The 22859-nt window shown below is 37.1% G+C and overlaps 2 protein-coding genes across 8 annotated transcripts; one reads left to right on the forward strand and one right to left on the reverse strand.

Moving 5' to 3' along the window:
• Positions 1–1034: 1034 nt before the first annotated feature.
• On the reverse strand, positions 1035–9545 carry bpnt1 (bisphosphate nucleotidase 1). 4 transcript variants are annotated; one of them, XM_046836895.1, is made up of 10 exons: positions 9406–9545; positions 8117–8238; positions 7226–7330; positions 6948–7055; positions 5920–5968; positions 4534–4599; positions 3534–3625; positions 3162–3359; positions 1624–1729; positions 1035–1508 (listed from the first exon to the last, which is right to left on the reverse strand). In XM_046836895.1, the coding sequence occupies exons 1-10, from the start codon at positions 9518–9520 to the stop codon at positions 1357–1359; spliced, it is 1113 nt and encodes a 370-aa protein (XP_046692851.1). In that variant the 5' UTR covers positions 9521–9545; the 3' UTR covers positions 1035–1356. The 4 variants fall into 4 exon arrangements, with proteins under 4 accessions (XP_046692851.1, XP_046692853.1, XP_046692856.1 ...); XM_046836897.1 differs by having other exon boundaries at positions 8117–8242; positions 9406–9543; XM_046836900.1 differs by having other exon boundaries at positions 8117–8242; positions 9370–9500.
• An 894-nt stretch (positions 9546–10439) lies between these two features.
• LOC124376569 (dynein axonemal heavy chain 8-like) lies at positions 10440–21769 on the forward strand. 4 transcript variants are annotated; one of them, XM_046835728.1, is made up of 19 exons: positions 10440–10542; positions 11128–11166; positions 11289–11423; positions 15626–15710; positions 16147–16298; positions 16391–16580; positions 16853–17013; positions 17364–17537; positions 17616–17729; positions 17848–17955; positions 18055–18156; positions 18644–18790; positions 18866–19063; positions 19162–19232; positions 19421–19520; positions 19628–19747; positions 21164–21299; positions 21400–21541; positions 21631–21769. In XM_046835728.1, the coding sequence occupies exons 2-18, from the start codon at positions 11164–11166 to the stop codon at positions 21501–21503; spliced, it is 2100 nt and encodes a 699-aa protein (XP_046691684.1). In that variant the 5' UTR covers positions 10440–10542; positions 11128–11163; the 3' UTR covers positions 21504–21541; positions 21631–21769. The 4 variants fall into 4 exon arrangements, with proteins under 4 accessions (XP_046691684.1, XP_046691683.1, XP_046691685.1 ...); XM_046835727.1 differs by having other exon boundaries at positions 21651–21769; XM_046835729.1 differs by having other exon boundaries at positions 21400–21514; positions 21651–21769.
• The last annotated feature ends 1090 nt before the right edge of the window (positions 21770–22859 follow it).

Raw genomic sequence — 22859 nt, forward strand, 5'->3', positions numbered from 1 at the left:
CAACGGTTTGTCGTGCGTTTAGGAAAAACGTTTTTTCTCCCGATGCCGTGCAGCTCAGAACACAGGTGAGGTGTGTTTTTCATTTCCGTTAGGAAATTTCATTGGTCTAAATGTTATGGGGTTCAGTTTTTTGGCTTGAAGTTTGTAAAACCGGGAAAAACCCGGGAAAAATTCATAAATAAGCCGCAGGGTTCAAAACGTGGGAAAAAAGTAGCGGCTTATAGTCCGAAAAATACGGTAATGGAATTGTGTTGGTGAATGCAGAAAGAAATTGGAATTTTTGTTTCTAATGGTACAGACTACCACTTCCTACACTTACTGAGCAATGTGCTACAATATCTTTCCTGTTTGCACGTGTGTTTTAACCATTGTCTAGCTCACAGTCATGTTCTGACTTCTATATGCTTTCTGGAGGCCTGCAGGCTAGATGTGATGTTAGTGTTCAACTAAGGCAGTAGCATCAGCACAATAAATGCACAAAAATAATAGGGACTTTGAGCATGGATGGCCGAAGGGGAGGCTGTTGTGACTGTATCTTCACAATTAAAATCCCTAAATAAATAAATAAATAAAAAGGCACCAGGTTAAGTGCTTTATGAAAAATCCACAACGTAGTGATCTCAGTACTGGAGTCTTTAATCTTTCAGAATTAACACTAATGTCAACTAGTGTAACAGACACTCTCTTTCGGTAAAGCCTGTGTAAAGTTAATTAGTTTCAGTGTAGGCTTATTTATGTTAAAAATAAAAATATTTGTAAAATTCAGTGGGTGGCTTATTCAGTGGGCGGCTTATACAAGGGTGCGTTTTATAGTCCGAAAATTACGGTACATTTTACACTTCGGTTGAATATTTGCTCATACATATTTTGACCCAGGTCAAAGAATGAACTCCATACATTCTTTGTTTAGTGTCACAGAATGCGAGGGCTGAACAATAATCGTCTTTCAAAAATTTTAAATCAAGAGAAAAAGAACGAGACAGCGGGTTTGGCTTCCGGAGTGTTACTAACGGAGAATTCGAAACACCAATCAATTGGGATTCAAATGTCAGCTATTTTTTCTACAATTTCTAAGACACATATGTTACAGTCAGCATATACACAGACAAGGTAATGTACATGACTGGTTGGTGCAATTAACTGGGAACTTGTAGATTGGAAATATTGACAGATTAGAAAAAATGTGAACGTTGAGATTAAAAACATTTAGAACTTGTGTCAGTAACAATCCCGGATCTATTTTCTGTCACTGATGACTAAAACTCTATGGACTCATTAACCCCTTCTCTAATGATTTCAGGTGAAGGTGATCAAACTAAGAGGCAGGAGGATGTCCATAAAGCTGTTCACACCACCTCAGTCAGACTGCAGGGCCATGAGGACGGACTGCGGAACTCTGCTGGCGTAAAACTGATGATTCTTTAGTGTGGCTAACACACCAGCAGAGTTCATGTGCTTCACGTTGGCATCGTACCGGTAAGCATTCCCATGCATGTCAGTCAGCTTTCCTTTGGGGTTGCAACAAGTGAGCTTTATTTCACACCACTGTTTCATATATTGCTTAGTTTTGAGGTAATAAAAATAAAACTTGGAAATAATGCAACAAGAGACATGATGTGTTACCTCCGACTGCATGCAGAATGGCTTCAGTTGCACAGGTGTCCCACTTCTTACAGCCCGGACTAGCAAACACATACGCAGATGCTGTTCCCTCCACCAGCTGAATAATCTGTGAAGTAAAGAAACTCATTAATATAATTAATATGACACTAATTAATATAAGGAGAAAGTCTGTGTAAAAAAAAAAAATAGTTTCTGAGGTATGAAGGGTTTGGTTTTTACTTGATGAAAAGAATTATCAGTAGGAAAAACATACTTCCTACTGTTTGTGCATACGTGGATGCTCGAAATCCAAAAACACAACCACATAGAACAAATCTGTTCGAAAATTATGATTTGGGTTCCACAGTTTACTACTCTTAGAAGTAAAGCTGCAATCATCATGTTTACAATTTGCTGTCTGAAATCACTGCCTCTGGCAGTACCGAGTACCGTGTTTATGCAGTTAAAAGAATCACAAATGTTAGAGAACTTTTATCTGAAATAAACCAACCATTTCATTTTGGACTGTTTATATTTATAAAAAAAAAAAAAAAAAAAAAAAAAAAAGAATTCGTCCATTATAAGATGTCTTTCTCCAGGAAAAAATAAACCTTGATCAATTATAAACCAATTCAGTTCTCATTGTAAGCATTTATGAAGCGTTTTCTTTTTCACTCACAAACTGTATGCAGTTTAGTATAAAGCAGCTCTCGTATCTCAGCACTTCAAGTTAATGTTTAAATACACTGTTCTGTCAATCATTGAATAATCTACTTAAGACTTTTTTGTTACTATGGTTATCACCTATTGTATGCTGTATTTATATTGAGATGATGAATGATAAAAGGTGAACCTCTTGTATTGGTAAAATACAGATATATTGTATACAGAGTGTATGATATGCCATAAAAAATATAATGTTTTAATACCAACTTTTAATACCATCTTTATGATTGGTTTGGCACAGATATTATTTGACTGAGGTCCAAGCCAATACCATTTAGTTCACTTTACACAGACAAATGAATATAAAGCAGTTGCTGTGTGCACTGGTTTTCAGTGGTCCCCCCTCCAGATCATAAATGCCATTAATTTTATATTCTATTGGGAATTTTAATAGTATGTATATTAGTATGATACAGAACAATACTATCAATAAGGCCGGAGAAGAACAAAGGTCACGTGACCATCTCCTGAATAAAAACCCCTAGATGACAGCTGACCTCATGTAGACATACTAAAAATAAAAACATTTTCAAAATTATAATAATGTACAGTCTATTGAATAGACAGCTCTACCACCTTAGTATTACTTAGAAAATACTTATTTCATTAAAAAAAAAAAACGTTCTACTATTTAAACTTTACCTATGAGCAATAGCGAGGTTTTCTATTGGCCTTTCTAATTCAGAAGGGGGATTAGAAAGACAGTATGCTTTAGGATATTTTGTTTCTTGGTACAAATGTCAACATCACCTATGATCACAGTTATAATGTAGATAATAATGCAGCCAATACTACTACTGGTATGAATACTAATAATAAGGTTTGTCACACACCTTATTTCCAGCTCCTCCCACTCTGATGACTTCATGAGGCTCCATGGCCTGCACAGTGTCCGTAACGAGTTTATTGCTATGAGAGCGAGTGGTGGTAATGATGCGTTTGCCTTCTGGGACTTCCTGCAGCTGGAAACCGAAGGCCCCCAAACCCAACATTCCCCAGAGAGTTCGGCCCAAAGTGGCACCTGCACCTGCCTGAAATTTTACATTATGTTTACACGAAGCAGCATTACACACATCAACAAATAAGACAACAATAGGGCCTGCATAAGACACCTATAGAGACAGAGGTTTTTTTATTTTGTATCTATTTACAAATTCTTTGGCCGATATTGACCATTTGTATTGCAGTCTGTGGAACAGCCTGACCTGGTAGTTGTAGAAGGGCTGATTAATCACTCCAGCGATTGCTTTTCCTTTATGAGCGATGCCTATCAGCACGGTCACGTGATCCAGGAGCCCTGAAAACACACAGAAAATACATTCCACATTGGTAAATTTAGTTTTAAAATCCTTTTTTTTCTCTTTTGACTAAAAATCTCACTTTTAAAATATATACAGTATCTTTATATTAAGAGTCAGAAGTGGCAGTAGTTGATTAGTGTAGAAATCAAATTTTAGGTAATAAGCACAATTTTGGGCTTTTTTTCATTGGATGTTTATTATTTACAATTCAATTAAAGGATAATGCGCTCCTTGAAAAGGTTTGGTTTATTACAGCATTGTCACAGAACACTTTCAAGCTTGAAGTCAACTGTGACATTGTAAAGCTCTGAAAATGTTTCTATTCAGCCAAACAGGCAATTCCTGGCAAGCTATAAGCAAGATAAATTAATGATGGAAATGACCTGAAATAAATATTTCAGGTCTGTTCGATATAACTGATGATACTGCTTTTTGTCATTATTTTTGCTTACGAAAAAGAAACAATTTAATGTTATTTATGTGGGAGCCTGATTCTGTCTGTTAGTATTGGAGCTACAGACCCCGAATATAATATTATCATCCCTATACTATAGAGTCTTATACGGTTTAGGAGTAAAGGGTAAAGGGCAAACAAATACGTACATGAAATGTGAACTTCCTGGCCTTACAATACAATGAAAATGTTATATATAAAAGAAAAGAGATTCAGCATAGAATAGCTCACCTTATAATAATAATAATAATAATAATAATAATAATAATAAAATAAAATAAAAAAGTCTACAGAGTGTGAAGAAATCAAACTGCGAATTGTTTGAAGATTTACACACCAGTTCAAGTGCGCTCCTGCTGAACAATACACTCGTGTGACATAGGTGGAGAAGTTGACAAGGGCGTGGTAAAGTCAGGATTGGAAAGTAGAACAGATTAAGGATTAGCATACTTGTTGGAGATCTGTGGGCCTCGAGCCAATTCACAGAGACAACAGGGCTGTTCAATATGTATGCAGCTGAAGCGCAGATACAGACAGACAGAAGGGAGAGAGAGAGAGAGAGAGAGAGAGAGAGAGAGAGAGAGAGAGAGGAAAAAAGATTGATTAAAGAGTGCTAGTGAATCTGTGTAAGACAATGTGACTATATGAAATGGAAGTCAAGGCCCCAGGGAATGGAGAAATGAACAGAAAGAAAAGTGCAAGTGAAAGCAGGTGAATTAACATTTCTGTCTATAATATAATGCACCGTTTATAACCTTTACTAAAAAAATGAAAATAATCAATTATACAATTTACTGACCTATACCAGGGTGCTGCTGAATTCTACAGTCTGTACTACAGCAGCAGCTCTGACAGCGGTGCCGACTGCAAGCTAAATCACACTTTTATTTTCATGCGTGGTTTGTTACTGCTGTTGTGAAAGCTCGTTCACAGAAACTTTTATGGTGAGCATTTCACATAATCTACAATTTACAATAAACAGATTAAAGCATGTGCTGCTATTTAACAGACAACATACAAAATTTCCTATCATTTTCTGTAAAAGGATATTTGTAACATTTAGCAAATCTTGAGTGCTGGTGCTTAATACTAACAAAATAACAGGTTTTCCATCATGGGAAATTTAAGGTCACAGAACTTTACAGTTTCTTGTTTGTTAGTGACATGTCAAGCGCATTTTTGTCTTCTTAACCTGGAAAAAGAGGCAGGAGGCTATTAAGGGATTGACTGTTTATAGCTGCTACAAGGTACATAATAAGAGGATGCTGACTCCTGATTATTAAATGGGCTTGTAAATGTAGGAATGGGTATAAAACGCTTGCGGTGTTCCACCTTGTTGTTAAATATTTTACTATAGTAACACTCCTCACCGTTTCATTCCTTAGATATTCAGTATGCACTATATTGTTACTGCACACAATTAAATACACCAACACTCCCTACTCACATGATTTAACAGCGTAGAACTGTTTTACCCCCAACTCACTCAGTTTTATTCTTCTCAGGTTTCCTGTTAATCTGAAGCCACTCCTGGAATCACTCGGTGCAAAGCGGAAACATATCGTTGATGAATCATATGCATCACAGTGCACCAAATACACACATTTACATTTACAGACAATTTGATCTTAGCCATTTCATCTGCTGTTTTTTTCAGGAAGAGCGAAAGTGGACAACCCATAGGAAACCCACCAAGTAGGCCAGGCCCCCAACACACAGTATATAGGCTGCACAGTGTGTGTGTGTGTGTGTGTGTGTGTGTGTGTGTGTGTGTGTGTGTGCATGCAAGGTGTATAGGAGAGCCAGAAGTTAGATTTCCATTGGAGATGATCTTACCTTCCGTGTATTCTTTGGTGCCATCTAGAGGATCAACCCACACAACCAGCTGAGAGACAAAAACAATGAATTGTAAGGTCACAAAAACAGTTCACAGTTAACCGCCAGCACTTTAAAGGCCTTCTTCATTATTTTATTTTTTTTTTGGCTGCTCTTATTAGCAGTCGCTACAGCGGATCATCCGTCTCGTACTACTCTGTCCTCTACATCCGTCACCTCACCACATCATAAACCACCTCCTTGGTCTTCCTCTTTTCCTCCTTCCTGGTGGCTCCATCCTCAGCATTCTCCTACTGATATACCCCATGTCCCTCCTCTGCACATGTCCAAACCATCTCAATCTCACCTCCCTCACCTTGTCTCCAAAACGTCCTACATGTGCTGTCCCTCTCAAACTCATTTCTAATCCTGTCCATCCTCATCACTACCAACGAAAACCTCAACATCTTCAGCTCTGCTACCTCCAGATCCATCCTGTCTTTTACTCAATGCCACTGTCTCCAATCCATACAACATCGCAGGTCTCACCACAGTCCTATAAACTTTCCCTTTCACTCTCGCAGATACTCTTCTATCACAACCTTCAAGGCCTTCAAGGTACATAAAATAACATACTGAAAGAGAAGAATTTTTTAATCAAACTATAATAAGATTAATACATTTATATTGTCTCACTTTATTTTAAAATGACTTTTCGCAGGATTGTGCAGTGTGCAGTATAAATAAAACTTTAATTTGACCAAGTATACTTCATTACAGTTTTCTCCGATAAAAAACAAAACAAAACAACAAGACTGACATCATTCCACCAAGATTTAATCAAACATTCACATCAAGTGTGCGCAAGTAAAACCTAGTGACCAGAAGGACTAAGAGTTTTCATACTGATGAGTGAGTCAATTAGCTGGTGTTTAAGCAATTCTCAAATTCCCCACATACCCATGACATGTTTTATTTTGCTGTGCATTTCTCACGTCTTGGACATTTTAATGCCTAGAGATTCACATAACTTCTTTTCAGGTGTTTACCTCCTCCTCCTTTAACTTGCTGTACTCATCAGGACATTGCTTTTGCAATATTCCATCATACAGGCTGGTCTCAATCAGGTCCTCTTCCGCTGACTCAGCTGGCAGATCCTAAAGAAAATGTAGGAGAGGAGAAGAATTATAAACTGTTATACTTTCCTAAAATATTGCAGCAATTACAAGCTCTAAATGGAGGCTGCAAAATGCTACCTAATCCATCTGTAGCAATTTAAACCTGCTTCAGAATTATGAGTTTCACCACTCATCAAGAACACACATACCTCCTCACCAATGATGGTGATTTTTGGGAAGCTCTTCAAAAGAGAGGCACATATACTTTTCTGAGCGAGTCGATCCGCTAGTGTCTGCAGGTCATTAACCCCCGTCTGAGGCAGGAATACACAACGTCCAAAATTAGGATTCGGTCAGAAATATACTGTGTGAATGCAAACACTTTAACATCCTAGTAGCTACACAGCCACGAATTCACAAATCGACACACGAAATCCAAAAATCTTAATGTGGAAGCATGTTCAAAGGGTACTTGATGTCCAGCCAAACATACATTACCTAATAACTCGGTCTGGTGGCTAACGGAGACTATATATTAAACCATTAAACAATATGAAATGGCAAAAGCAACAAACACTCAAGTAGAACAGAACGAATGGAAATTGTCTGTTTTGCAGCTAAAGCCTGATATTTTTTGTATGGAATTTATGAATTTTCACATATGTTTTACTTCTGGGTTGTTTTTTTGTTTGGAAGGATAAAATAGAAAAAAAATAAAGAGATACATTTAATATAAAAAAACAATATGTAAAAAAACAGCCAGTTTAGTGCATAGAAACAAGTCTGGGAGTCTGCAGAAAAGATAGTGTGACTATTCATTACATAGTGGTGAATGTAGTTTACACAACATTTTGCTATGAAAAAACCTTATTGTACAAAAGGCCTTTATGTACTGTGTGTATTATGTGTAGCTGAAGCTAAATGTAAGATAGTTCTCTCCTACTCTCTCATTTTTTCCTTCAGGCAGTGCCGAGCTGCTTCTACAACTGCACCTATTAAATCTGTATATTCTACTCACCTTACTTGTAGTTAGTGTTGGAGAAGAGTACAAATAAAATGAATAACAGACCCACTGACACCAGCGCGAGATCAAAACTTACCTTCTCTACAATTCCCAATTCCCCACTGTGCAGCACTTTCCTTACAATGGCTCCAGCTTTTTCAGCCACTGAGTAAGCTGAAGCCAGCAGCCGCATTACCACCACTGCATTGCCTGCCATCCCTGTCTTAAACACAGATATTAACAGATTTTAGTACTTCAAAAATGATTATTACTTAGTATTTATGACTGAGAGCTCATTGTGAGCTGTTCAGCCAATAAGCAGTATTGGAGCAACTTTACTCTGGCCACTCATTTGCATTTGCAACATTAATGTCATCACACTCATACACACCTTCTCACTCTCACGCTCACTCTCACACTCACTCACACACACACACACACACACACACACACTACTGTGCATAACTTACACAAGTGTGGGGAAAATGCTGTAAGGCGATAACAGTTTTAAAAGTGTTAATATTTATATTTATACATTAACAACGTGGAAAGTTTATGAAATAAAATGAGTATTTGGTGTAACAGTCTTTCCCTGCAAAACAGCATAAATGTTTTTTGCATTAACTTGGCAGTTCCAATCATCTTGGAGAACCACAAATCTTCTGAAGATATAAGCTGCCTCAGATCCTCGTCTCGTCAATAAAGACATTTCTTAGTGACATTGGCTGTATTTTTGGGGTCACTGCCCTGCTGCAAAATCAATTTGTGTCCAATCAGACGTCTCCCCTGATGGTATGACATGATGGATAAGTATCTGCCTATAGGCCGAGCAATGTGTCTACGCTCCTCAATATTGCCCGATTCTTTGTGCTTCTTCAAAATAGCTTGAACAGCACATCCTGAAACCATGGTCTGCTTTGAAACCTTGGTCTGGGAGATGCTTGCTGATGCAGAATAACTTCCTTGTGTCCTGTGGCTGTGCTGTCACAGTGACATGAAACTTCCACAGGTTCTTCCACACCCTCACCTTAGTAGTAGAGTTTGGCTGTTCCTCACTCGTACAAAGCGGTTTTAGTTCATTACTGAGTTTTAACCTACATATGAAATTGATGTAAATCAATCAATGTTTGATTTGGATTTCTCCTCGTTGCATTTGGTAAACTGTATGTGTATATATATATATATATATATATATATATATATATATATATGTATATGTGTGTGTGTGTGTGTGTGTGTGTGTGTTTATATAAACATATACAGATGAATGCTTAGATGCCAGATATACATTTATTCAATTTAACATGGGCCATTCAAAACCATCATAACACATTACACGCAGCGACTTACATATTTTTTAGTTATTGCATAAAAATATCGACTCACAAACTCCGTGCTGAATCTCTTCTCGAAGAAAAATAATTCCAAAGTCCAAGTTTATGGAAAACGGCAGACACTGACCAATATAATCGGAGTTATCTGAAAAGCGGCGCTCCCGCATATGTTATCTACCTGTATTCGTACTACTTCCGCATTCTTAAGGCGGGATTTTATAATACCCACCCAATAGAAGTGCTTCTGTAAGATAACGCGTCTGTAAGATAGCCAATCAAAACGCAATAAAGTTCCTGATCTTAACCAATCTGAAAAATCGGTGAGCCCCAAAAAACCACATGGTCATAGTGCCTGTTGTGTTAATGCGGAATTTTCTTCTTATATATTTGATTGGTCAGCTGCTACTTACATCAGTTGTTAGATAAATCTTTCATTTGTTTCATTATTAATATTAAAACGTTATATTGCCCAAATTAAAAACCTGAATGGTAAAAAGCTAGATGCTATTAATGGTAGCACCCCTTTTTGTTTGTGTGTGTGTGTGTGTGTGTGTGTGTGTGTGTGTGTGTGTGTGTGTTGGGTTGACTGGTTAATTTGATATTTGATAGCTGATATGGAATGAGGTTTAAGGTGGGTGAGGAAATGGACAGACAGAGCCAGATTTACACATATAAGTTTTTATTACATTCTCAATAGCTTGGTTATATTAGGCACTGTTATTTAATGTTTTACCATCAGAACTTGTGCTCTCACACGCCCCCCTGTGGCAGGGGTAATGACTGCCTCTTATGCTACACCTCATTGCTGGGAATTAGAACAGAGATTTTGACAATGCAGACTATAGGAGTCTGAATCTTTGCTTAAATGAATTATAATTTTACATTTCATTTTTTTACTGGAATATAACAGGTGAGGAGGTTTATGAATGTGGTGAGGGAAGACATGCAGGTAGTTGGGTTGAAAGAGGCAGATGTAGAGGACAGGGGGGTGTGGAGACGGATGATCCGCTTTGGCGACCCCTAATGGGAGCATCCCGAATTACAGGTGCCGCTTCCATTCATATGGTGAATTGAATGCGCTAATTAGGGTTGTCGCTGACGTCACAGAAAAAGGCCTGAGCCTCTCGGATAAAAAGGTGTCGCAGCCGCCGAAAAGCAGTAGGCGTCAAGTGACGCGAGGTGGTAGTTGGTGAGTGTTTTTGTTAGTACGAGAGTTTTGTTAGTTAAAACACTCTCTCTAGTATATTCTTCTCCACACTGTACACCGTTACCGCTATCCCGCTCCTATACTATTCTGCAGTATAGCGCTAGAGACGAGCGCCACCTGCTGTCATTTCTGATCGGTTAGCTTGCATGTAGGTAGAGAAGTCGTTTTTCGGATATATTATACGATTTAATTATCCATTTATGTGCATATTTAATGAAAATAACTTACTATAGTAACTTGTTGGTGCATAGAAAAAATGCGAGGGAAGTGGGAAACGGGAGTGTGTTTGTTTGTTTGTTTACTAAGAGACGCTGTAGAAAGTCAATAAAATGGCAATAAAAATCTTTATTACAAAATATTCAGTTTTTTCTGTGCTGCCCAGTTTACATAGTCATGTTTAGGATTCGTGTCATTAGTATTATACTAATACTGGTGAGGCAAAGCTACTATTGGGTCTTGTTTACCAAATACCAAAATAATACACGAATAATATTTGTGTCTTTACATTGAGATCTCAGTTGTCAGTGATTTAAAAATATAAATATATATTTTGCATTTTTGTTCCAGTGAGTACAGCCCAGTGTAGCATCCTGGACAGAGAAAATGGTGCGATCAAACTTCATGACACTGGAAGACACTTGTGACACGTGACACACTAATTACATTATGATTACAGTTTTGCTAATAAACTTGCAGGTTGAAATAAAAACAAATGTGTTCCTCTCTAGGAAAACTTTAAACAGGCAAGAGAGAACCGGCAGAGTCTTTTGACGGCTTCTCACCAGTATTTGATTAACGTTCTGGCTTCAGTCCTGAGTTTGGAGGAGTCTGTGGCTGAGGAGTTCATTCTTGATTCACCATCTGTAAGTAGCAGATTTATACTTTATATTTATGGCTTTCATTTTGTGATAGAAGAGTATCTGCAAGAGTGAAAGGGAAAGTTTATAGGACTGTGGTGAGACCTGCGATGTTGTATGGTTTAGAGCAGGGGTCACCAACGTGGGGTCACCCACGGGCACCAGGTCGCCCGCAAGGACCACGAGTCGCCTGCGAGCCTTTTCTAAAAATAGCTGTTTCCTACCTTGTTAAATCATTGTTGATAATTATTGTGAGAAATCATTAACATGATCAGTGTCTTCAAATAGATCAGGGGTGTCAAACTCAGTGTCAAATCCGGCCCGATGTACAATTATATCCGGCCCGCGAGATGATTTTATATAGATCTATTATTATTGTTATAATGAAGCGCTGATAACACAAACTACATATCCCATAATGCAGCGCTTTAGCTGCCTTACCGAACACTAGACTACCTGGGAACGTTCCAGCGTCAATCAAGTCAAACTTCTGTTGATGTATTTAACACTATTGTAAAGTTATTGTGAAACAGCGCCTCACAGTGGCGAAGAGAAAAGTTGATTTAGAAAAACAGCCTTTCAAAACCGATGGGATTCTGAGTTTATGTTTACTGACACTGCTGGTAAACACGTCTGTCTAATTTATGGAGCGAATGTGACTGTAATTAAGGAATTGAATCCAAAACGGAACTACGAGACAAAACATCAGGACAATCTAAAAAACCTGAATGCAGAGCAGAAGATACAGAAAGTAGAAGAGTTAAAGAAGAATCTGACATTTCAGCAGATGTTTTTCACCACAGCAAAATCACAAAGTAAAGCTGGTATGAAAACAGAGGAGAAATCAGTCACATCAGCCGGTTATTTACTGAGGGAGAGTTTCTGAAGAGCTGCATGATGAAGCTGTGAGACGTCTGGTGTTTGACAGGAGATATTTTTATGGAGAGCAAAATATTTTAAGTTATTTAAAGTTTAAGATTATTTTTTTATGAAATGGCATAAGAGCAAAGAAATCTGATTGTTTTGATTTGTTGTTATTTTAACGTTTACTTAAAAGCACAATTTGTATTTATTTGTTCAGGGTTTTTTCGCAGCATGTTCATATTTCTAACTTGTATAATTTGGACAGAAGATATTTTTATGGAGAGCTATTTATTTAAAGTTGAGGTTGATTTATTTTGGAATAATATTCCTGTCTGTTCTTATTCATATTTATGTTAAAAAAACATTGTTTTAGTGTGTTCAATAAATGTTTATCCTGTTCGGCCTGCGACCTAAAGTATGCAATTGAGTTTGACATAGATAAATATCATTAATTATTAATAATAACATACAATTAAAGGTAAATTAAGCAAATTTTTTATTTGAAAATGTTAAGGTTTTCGTTGGGAGTGATGAGGATGGACAGGATTAGAAATGAGTTTATTAGAGGGACAGCGCATGTAGGACGTTTTGGAGACAAGGTGAGGGTGGTGAGATTGAGATGGTTTGGACATGTGCAGAGGAGGGACATGGGGTATATCAGTAGGAGAATGCTGAGGATGGAGCCACCAGGAAGATGGAAAAGAGGAAGGCCAAGGAGGAGGTTTATGGATGTGGTGAGGGAAGACATGCAGGTAGTTGGGTTGAAAGAGGCAGATGTAGAGGACAGTGGGTATGGAGACTAATGATCCGCTGTGACGACCCCTAATGGGAGCAGCCGAAAGAATAAGATGATTTATGGCTTTTATTTCCAACAATTATCTGGTCAGTCACATCCGATGTTTACTACGTCTGTCTTGATTTCTATTTACACTGACCAGGCATAGCATTGACAAACAAAACACTATGACTGGTAAGAAGCATGAAAATTTTCAAGCGTAAGGATTTGAGTGAGTTTGACAAGGGCCAAATTGTGATGTCTAGACGACTGGGTCAGAGCATTTCCAAAACTGCAGCTCCTGTGAGATGTTCCTGGTCTGCAGTGGTCAGTATCTATCAAAAGTGCTCCAAGGAAAGAACAGTGGTGAACCAGCGACAGGGTCATGGGGGGTGCAAGGCTCATTGATGCATGTGGGTAACAAAGGCTGGCCCTTGTGGTCCGATCCAACAGAGGAGCTCCTGTAGCTCAAACTGCTGAAGAAGTTAATGCTTGATGGGTCGGGACTGTTTTAGCAGCAAAAGGGGGACCAATACAATATCAGACAGGTGGCCATAAAGTTGTGCCTAATCAGTGGATATACAGTATCACAAAAGAGAGTTCACCCCTCACACTTCAGCAAGCATTTTATATTATACAGTATATAGTATTGAAAAGAGACAATAAAACTGGAATATATTTTAGTCAATGTGCAGCTTGTATAGCAGTACAGATTTACTGTCCTCTGAAAATAACTCAACATACAACTATTATTGTCTAAATAATTGGCATCAGAAGTGAGCATGTCCAGTGTCTATATTGTGTGAGCACCATTGTTATCCAGCACTGCTTTAATCATCCTGGGCATAGATTTTACCAGAGCTGCACAGGTTGTTGCTGGGATCCTCTTCCACTCCTATATAATGACATTACAGAGCTGCTGGATGTTAGACACATGGCGCTTCTCTGCCTTCCGCTTGAATGCTGCAGTTTTAAATAATAAATAGCCTGTTCTTCAATCTATCTTTCTATTAATCAGTATTCTATTGGCATTGTCAAGGGAGCTAGTACAAGAAGAAATTTACAAACATTTTTGAATTGTTTAAAATACTCGTCTGATTGTTGTTAGCAAAATTACTCAGTGGAACCCATTTATCTCGACCTCGGTTAACTCGACAACACTATTAAGTCGACGTTTTTGAGGTGGAACCGCCAAATTCTCGCTTTGTCTAAGCATTTTTTAATCCGTTATGTCGACTTTTTTATGTCGCCGAACCCTAATATCTCGAGCACAAGGGGGGAAAAATTTACCATTTAACGTCGGTTATCTCGATCGCACTGTGCAGCCGCAGAAGAACTCACGGAGGTGTCGGAAAAATCAAGTCTTACAGCTGTTACAGGTGTTGTATTGTATACTGGTGAATCTCTGCTGTTAGTTAGTGCACATATGCCTTTTGTTGTTAAATGTTATGCGATGAACGGGAGGCGAAAGTAGAAGCGCGGCGATGAACAGCACACGGGAGAACGTGGGATGAGCAGCAAAAGCATAGAATGAACAACGGCAGGATCGGGGGGGAATCCGCGAAGAGCTTTGGGAAGAAAAGTGCAGCCGTTGAGAGAGTGCCAGTGGGAAGGCACGTACCGGGATACGCATGCGCGATAACAACAACCGCCGTGAACCAACATATACCAACAATAACGTACGGTGAGAGTGTGGAAGTTTAAATAGGAGCTGGTGATGATGATAAACGAGCCCCATATGTGCGTGATTGAAGCCGGGAGCTTCAGAGAAAGCGGCCGAGAAAGCACCTGACACGCTGAAGGGGGACGAAGGGGGCGTGGCAGGTGGATTCCTGACAGTTAACAAACATGTACTGTATGTATTTTTATAGCATGACTTCATCAAACAAATCGCGGCAAATTTTTGTGTAAAAACCCTCCAAAAACACGTGCATGCACATTCATATTTATTAACGCACATCATGTATATAAAGAAATTTCAAGCACGTTAATATATTGCCGCCATATTGATTTTGTTTATCTCGATCATCAGTTATCTCGATGCTTTTTGGTGACCCCCTAGGACATCGACATAACCGGGTTCCACTGTGTGTGTGTGTATATATATATATATATATATATATATATATATATATATATATATATATATATATATATCTCCCAGGACAGGATAGCAATTGTTTGTGTTGTGTTTCGAGAGCTACTGTATCCAGGATAATGTCTGCATTCCATTGGCCCACAACTTTTGTTAGATTGGCACTACTGTTAAGGACTGCCAAACCATTCTGGAGCACCATGAGCACCCCCTGACTGAGCACTGACTAAACAAATCCTGGCACTTATTGCCTCTGATTATAGTAGTAATAATAAAAATATATATAATAAATAAAAGCTCACTGGCGACATCTAGTGCGAGAAGCTAGTCTAGCAATATTTTTGGTCACCCATCACTGTTTGTATATTCCCAATGTACAAAATGTTCAAATGTAGGCCTACAAACACAGATAAGTAGGCTAGCTCTAGCCCTTTAAACGCATTACCTAACCAGGACAATATTTTCTTTTAATAGTTGGACCCAATTGATGATTTCTTTGCCAAAGGAGGAACAAAATCAATTATATTTGTGTATCAAGAATCAGAAGTACCAGGAATAGGTAAGATGTTTCTTTAAGAGGTTATTTAGGATAGTGAATATTGTGTGGTTCTGTTCAAACAGTATAGACGAGAATTTGATCTCGTACAAGAAACCACTATTTGAGTCTGTTCTATGCTGTTTACATGTGACCTTTTATTGAATTTAACAAAAAATCTTTTATGTGGAATGATTCAGAATATAAAAGGATAATAAGAAATGTTGTATGGGTCTTTCCAAATGCATTTCTTTTTTTCATATTTCAGCTAGTCAAGAAAAACGGATCATTAATATAAAGTAACAGTATTTCAGACCAAATAGTGTGACCAAATGATTATCAGTAACATTGGTAGTTTAAGCCTAAAATAGTATTTATATATATTTTAATGATCAATGAGGAGTTGATAAAAGCTAGGAATTATAAATCCTCATTCTCAAAAATCCTTTAATTTTTTTAGAATGTGGTCGCACTTTTCCTGGTGTTGAAGAGGGAGCCAAAATAATGCGGCTGTTTCTGGCAAACCTACAAGAGACAGATCTTAAAGGGCTTTGTCTTTTTTTCATGAAGAACAATGTGAACGTTGCCATCAACCCAGATAATATCCATCAGGTGACATTGATATTTTGAACTTCATTCTTTCGTTCCCTTTTCTGTTGTATACTGATCATATTTCAAAGAAATCGTGTACATTGCTCTTTTAGGAGATCAGCTTCTTCACGCTCAATGCCTCAGAGGGTGTTCTAAAAGGACAACAAGATTTGTTATCAAAGGTGTATTTACCTGCAATAGGTGCAACGGAGGACTGGGGCATCCTAACCAACACTGAAGAGGAAGGGAAAATCAAGCAGGATTTTACAGATGTTGTCTCTAACTACATCAAATTCATAGATGGTATGAGATTCTCCTCAAGCATTTTGCATAACTGTATGAACAGCAAAGATAAAAAAAGTTCACAGAAGGAAATACCTTTTTGTTGACACACATAAAATCAATTATGGTCTGGAATCATGTTCATTTAGCACATTTAACACATCCATTCAAAACTCTTAAAGTTGGGGTGTTGGATTAGATTTCTCCCTTAGTTAATATTTAAGACTGGGTAAATTTGTTGGGTTACATCTTAATCTAATTTTAACAGCTGCGTGTGCTAATTTATTCTGCAGAAACTCGGACAATGCTGGAATGTAGTCAGCTTTCAGAACCCTCCGATATTGACTTTTCCACGCTTGTAACTCTCGACGATATGAAAGCAGCAGGTGCAGATGCAGACATGGTGCGCAAATGTGAGGAGGTTCTGATGGTGTGGTGCAGCGAGATTGATGAGGTGCATACTTTCAAATGAAGACTAAACAATGTCATAACGTTAGCAGTTAGTATTGAGATAGAATAGCTGTAGCATAGCATTAACACTAGCTAACATTGTAAATGTTACAGAATGTAAAAGTGGCTTATGTCTATACGCATACCTAACTATCTACAGGCAAAACAACTGATTGACCAATATATATATATATATATATATATATATATATATGGCATGTAGACAAGCTGAATGACTGCTAGATTTACAGGCATCTTCTAGCCATATTAAGGTCCCTGAATAGTCCATTTAAGATTACTGATGAAACTTGTTATTGTATTAAAATTAAAAGTCTGTCGTCAATTGTATTTAAGGTGCTCACAAAAAGTGAAATACAAAAAGAGGATGAAACAGCAGGAATTGTAACTGAAATTGAACAATGGAAGAACATGGCATCTAAGTTCAGTTCAATCAATGAACAAATGAAAGGGACCAAGATCCAAACTGTGTTGAACTTCCTCTTGGTAATCGAATCGAAGAAAATGAAGGTAAACAGCAGGTATTTCATTTATTATTGTTAAGGGTTTCTTATTTCTTATTTGATCATCAGTTTTCTTGTTGTCTAGATCTGGCAGTCTATGGAAACCAGATTAATGGAACACTTAAAAAATGCAAAGGACAATATAAAACTTCTGTCCGTGCTCGAGAAAAACTGTCAGCCTCTTTACAACTTTGATCCAGTAAGTGTTGATCCACTCCATTCTTATGTTTCCCATAATAAAATAACTCTCTCTTTTCTAATATTAATAATTATTCTTATACTATTTTTATTTTATTTGTGCAAATCTTTCTATATAGGTCACAATGGCCAAAAGTATCCAGTTAATCACAAAGTCCATCTTCATGATACAGTATGTCTCAAGATATTACAGCAGCTCTCAACATAGCACTTTACTCTTCATCAAGGTTGGTTTTTACTCTCCATAGTTCCATAGTAATTTTATATACTTTTTTTGTTGTAGATTGTTTTACAAGTTAATTTATTTTTATTTTTATTATGGATAGGTTACCAATTTGTTGCTAACAGGCTGTAAAGCATACATCACTAATAATGGTAGTGCTCAAATTTGGGATCAAGACCCAGAAATCATCATAAAAAAGATAGAGGTAAGACTGAACAGTGGTGTAAGATGTTAAGTTCATGGTAAGACGTGAAGGTACCGTTAAGTTCACTAACGAGTGATCAATTTTAACTTGATGATCCTAAAGTATTTTATAGACACTGTGTTTATTATATTATGCCTGTATTGTAAAATCTTGGGCCATAATTTTATTCGAATATCAACTGTGATTTTATTTAATTTGTGAAAGGATGAAATTGAATAGCTAGAGGTTACAACCCCAATTCCAAAAAAGTTGATACACTGTGTAGAATGTAAATTAGAAACAGAATGCAATGATTTACAAATCTCATAAACATATAGTTTTGTTCACAATAGAACATTCACCATTTTAAGAAAACAGGTCAATTTGAATTTGATGGCTGCATAATGTCTCATGGTTTTCAGTCAGATTAAAGGCTTCCTGGTGTAAACTATGGAATAATAGAATTTGGGGTGTAAAATGGAAGTTGTATGTGTGCTTTTGTCAAAAGGATTGTGTGGGCCTGTTTTGGGAGTACCAGTCCTGCTTTCACAAGATAAAGGAAGAAATTCTTGAACAGATGCCAGAAGGAAAAATTGAAGTGTTTGAGAAACCCATATTTGGCAAATTTGAGAGATTCTGCAAAAGGCTACAACAGGTACATTATTCATATCAAGTAATGTGATCTAAATATACTTTGGTCATGGACTATAATGACACATTTGTTTTCCAGATATCTGAGATGTTTACAGTCGTGAAAACGTTCTCCTCTCTCAACCAATCGAAAATAGAGAGAATCGACATTCTAGCTCAAAAGTTTCAGGATATTTGCACCAACATGAAGAAAAACCAAGACAATGCCCTGGACCATGGGAAAAAAGAGTTTGAAGTTGAATTTGCAGAATTTATGTTGCAGATTAACAACTTGACGGTAATATGTTCTTTAAGCACCATTGAGTCAGACTGAATTAATCACTAATAAATACTGTGGTATTTTAGAACATTGTATTAATCGGTCATTTTTTTCAGGTTGAACTGGAGGATTTTATAAGAAAACGTATTTCCGAATCAGGTCCAAATGCAGTGAACCTTCTGCAAAGGTAATTTGTAAATTACAAGAATGATGCTAAACACGTTAAACAGTTCAGCCACGAATGAACTGTTATGTCCCCAGCTGATCACCTCTAGGTCATGATATCCATTATTTGTATCTTAACTTACTCATATAGAATGTGTCAAAGAAGTTTCAGTTAATTTACAATTTAATGACTGGTGCTTATGTTCACAGGTTTCAAAATCTTAACATGCCCTGCCTGGAAGCAGAAATCTCCAAGAACTATAACCTCATTCTAAAGCGCCAAGCTTCAGAGCTTGAACATGTAAAAGAGGTATCTAGTCTATTTTCCCCCCTTTTTTCGAAATGTATGCTGCTTAAACTCCCAGTTTTGAAGAAAAAGAGTGGCTTAAATAATGCTTTTGTTCTTAATGTCTTTAGCACTTCCACGCCAACAAAGACGACCCTCCCCTTGTCCGAAACATGCCTCCAGTGGCTGGCAGGATTCTCTGGGTCAGAAATCTGTTAAGCAAAATTGAGGAGCCCATCAGGAACATTCAGGTGAACATTCAGACCAAGTTTACAAACCAAATGACTTTGACATGACCAATGTTTAGGATGAGGAGCTGTGAAATCTAGTTTGACTTTGTACATCAGAGATAGATGTAGAACAGAGATATTACTTGTATTCCACAGTAATTTACCAACAGACGCGATTTATTTTTAGTTAACACACCTTTAATTTTGTGTCACAAGAAAGACGCGAGTGATCAAGACAGCGTTTGCACTTTTCAGTTACTTTATCATGACTAGCTTGAATCATTAACTTCAAAAGAATATACTTATATAATGTGAATTTTCATTCAACATTTTCATTTTATAATTTAGATTGCAAAAAATAATACATTTCTTATTTAAGAATGTATTTTCCAATTCCGAAAATGTTGGGATGCTATGTAAATAAAGACAAAGCAATGATTTGCAAATCTATATTTTATTTAAAGTAAAATATAGAAAAACATGGTACATTTTTTATTATCTTTAGCAACAAAAAAGTACTTTTAAATATTATGGCTAAAACACGTCTTTCTACATTTGTAATGGGTCAACAAAAGGCGTTAAGAATAAACAGCTGGAGGGTCATGCAACTAAGGTTAATTAGCAACAGATCGGTAGCATGATTGGGTATAAAAATACAATCAGAGAGGCAGAGTCTCTCAGAAGTAAAGATGGGCACAAATCAAGAAAATAAATTACCCACAAATAAATCTATATTATGCAAAGAACCTGCAATATGTGAACATGAACCTGAAACAGTGCCACCTTCTCTGCCATCAACAATCATTTAAAATGGACTGAGACAACGTAGATAAATATTCAGTGGTCAGATTAATAAAAATGGTCCCGCTCCTGTAATAAAGAGGAGCGGGACCATCCTTCATTAGAGATTGGTTAAAAAGCCAGCACCTCTGGCTCCGTTGACCTCCAACATATGAGAAACCTTTGGCACATAAAGAAACAAAAAATATGACTAGGAAGGCCCAGGGTATTCTGCAAAATGGTAAACATGGCTCTCTCCCAACTTTTGAGAGTCATGTTAAAGACATTAAAAACAAAATGCTTTTCCCCCCTGCACAAATTGTACATTTTCTCAGTTTAAACATTTGCTATGTTTTCTGTGTTTAATTGTGAATGAAATACGGGTACAAGATTTGCAAATCATTGAATTTTGTGTATTTACAATTTACAGAGCGTCGCAACTTTTTAAAAAAAATCGGGGTTGTATAAATCACCATAGTCAACACATTTCCTCTTAATTATTTATTTAACTACCATTTACGTCAGATGTAAAAATCACATGTAGTATGCTGCTTTAAATTCCTGCACCAATGTAAAACACTTTCCTGGGTCTAAATGTTGTTTCCAATTAACTGTCAAATTGCCCCCCTACATGTGATGAATCAATGTGTTGAACAGGAAAACACTGACATGTTGTCCACCCCTGAAGAAAAGCCACTCGTGCAGATGTACAACAGAACTGCTGCTGCGTTTCTCTCGTTTGAAATTCTGAAGCACAGGGTTTGGATGAAGGAGGTCTCAGAACTGTTGAATTGTAAGTGTATTTGCTAAGCATACGTCTCTCTTAAGTATACATTTTTAAGTATTAAGCATATAAAGTACATTCATGTTTATAACTATACCTCTTTGTAAAGACCTGCAGGTGGACCATCCTAGATTTCACATGATCATCAGAGAAGCTAGACTAATACAGAAAATGGGACTGGAGGTTCCTGAGAAGACTCTGATCTATTTATAGACATTTACCCAGTATGACATGGTGATAAATACAAAAAAGTAAATATATTTATATTTAAATTAAATGGTAGTTTTAATTGAATTCAATTATATTAGAAAAATGTTGACTTCTCAAATCTGATTCTTAGGTGTTCTGTTTGTTTATTAGGTTTCCAGAACAGCATGGCTCTCATTCAGATGGACTTGGATGTCAGATGTTTTACAGCACAATGTTTATGGTTAATCAAACAGTTGTCCATATTGATGCATAAACGTTTTGTAAACTTATGATTAATCTTTATCATTTTTTTTTCCTTCACAAGCCTTCATTGTTTGAAAGGTAGATTACGAATCGCTCAAAATTCCCAAGCTTTGAGAATTTTTGAGTAAAAACCAACAATATATCCCCTCAGCTCTATTTTATCTCTTAGAATTTGGCTTATAGTTTCAAAAATGCAATGGGAAAAATTGCATACATATTACCGAAACCTGTGGATACCTGACCACAAATATATGAACATGGACTTTTTTTTTATGCCGTAATGAATTTTTAAGGAATCACTTTTCAGAAGTATGGTAGGAATCAGTTGCCATATTGATATCTAATCAGGCAGGAAATATAAACCAATAACTGAATCATAAACAAAATGAACTGCATAGAAATCTGTACTTTGTTTGCATGTCTGATTTGAAAACAGGCTTCTCTTGTTCACTGTTGAGATGAATTAAAAATTAATGATTAAAAACAAAAATCATCCAGAGTAAATTTCCCCCCAAAAAAATAAGAATCAGCTATTTTGATATAAACGATGCAAGCCCCTAAATGAGCAGACCCTAAGGTATGCATGCCTTGGGTACAGGTAACTATCACGATGACAGAAGGAAGTCGTCCAAAAGCATTTACCGTATTTTCCGGACTATAAGCTGCAACTTTTTTCCCACGCTTTAAACCCGGCGGCTTAAATAATGAAGCGGCTAATTGATGGATTTTTTTAATTTTAAGCCGCCAAAAAAATGAGCCCCATAACATTAGACCAATGAAATTACCGAACGCGTTAAGGTTAACCAATGAAACTCTTTATATTAAATCAGATGCGCTCCCACTGAATCGGTCCGCACCACATCATAAATATGGATGATGTTCCTCTGACGTTTGACCTGCCGCTCACTCGGACTGTCAACAGGAAATGCGAATCATTCGTCACGCTGAAAACAACCGGGCATAAAAAAAACACACTTCACCTGTGTTCTGAGCTGCACGGCATCGGGAGAAAAGATTCACCGATGGTGATTTTTAAACGCACAGTGATGCCAAAAGAAAAACTTCAGAGAGAAATAGTTGTGAAAGGAAGGAGGAAGACAGTGAACAATGACTTTC

The sequence above is a fragment of the Silurus meridionalis genome, chromosome 23 (assembly GCF_014805685.1).
Source record: "Silurus meridionalis isolate SWU-2019-XX chromosome 23, ASM1480568v1, whole genome shotgun sequence".
NCBI classification, from domain to species: Eukaryota; Metazoa; Chordata; class Actinopteri; order Siluriformes; family Siluridae; genus Silurus; species Silurus meridionalis.

Excerpts from the sequence above, each read along its gene's own strand:
- LOC124376569 (XM_046835728.1), top strand. Across the intron at positions 16,299-16,390 it reads ACCCAGATAATATCCATCAG|GAGATCAGCTTCTTCACGCT; the intron begins GTGACATTGATA and ends TTGCTCTTTTAG. Across the intron at positions 18,157-18,643 it reads TCATCATAAAAAAGATAGAG|GATTGTGTGGGCCTGTTTTG; the intron begins GTAAGACTGAAC and ends TTTTGTCAAAAG.
- bpnt1 (XM_046836895.1), bottom strand. The coding sequence starts at position 9,520 with ATGCGGGAGCGCCGCTTTTCAGATAACTCCGATTATATTGGTCAGTGT. Across the intron at positions 5,969-6,947 it reads GCAAGTTAAAGGAGGAGGAG|CTGGTTGTGTGGGTTGATCC; the intron begins GTAAACACCTGA and ends TTTGTCTCTCAG. Across the intron at positions 1,509-1,623 it reads CATTCTGCATGCAGTCGGAG|GAAAGCTGACTGACATGCAT; the intron begins GTAACACATCAT and ends GCAACCCCAAAG.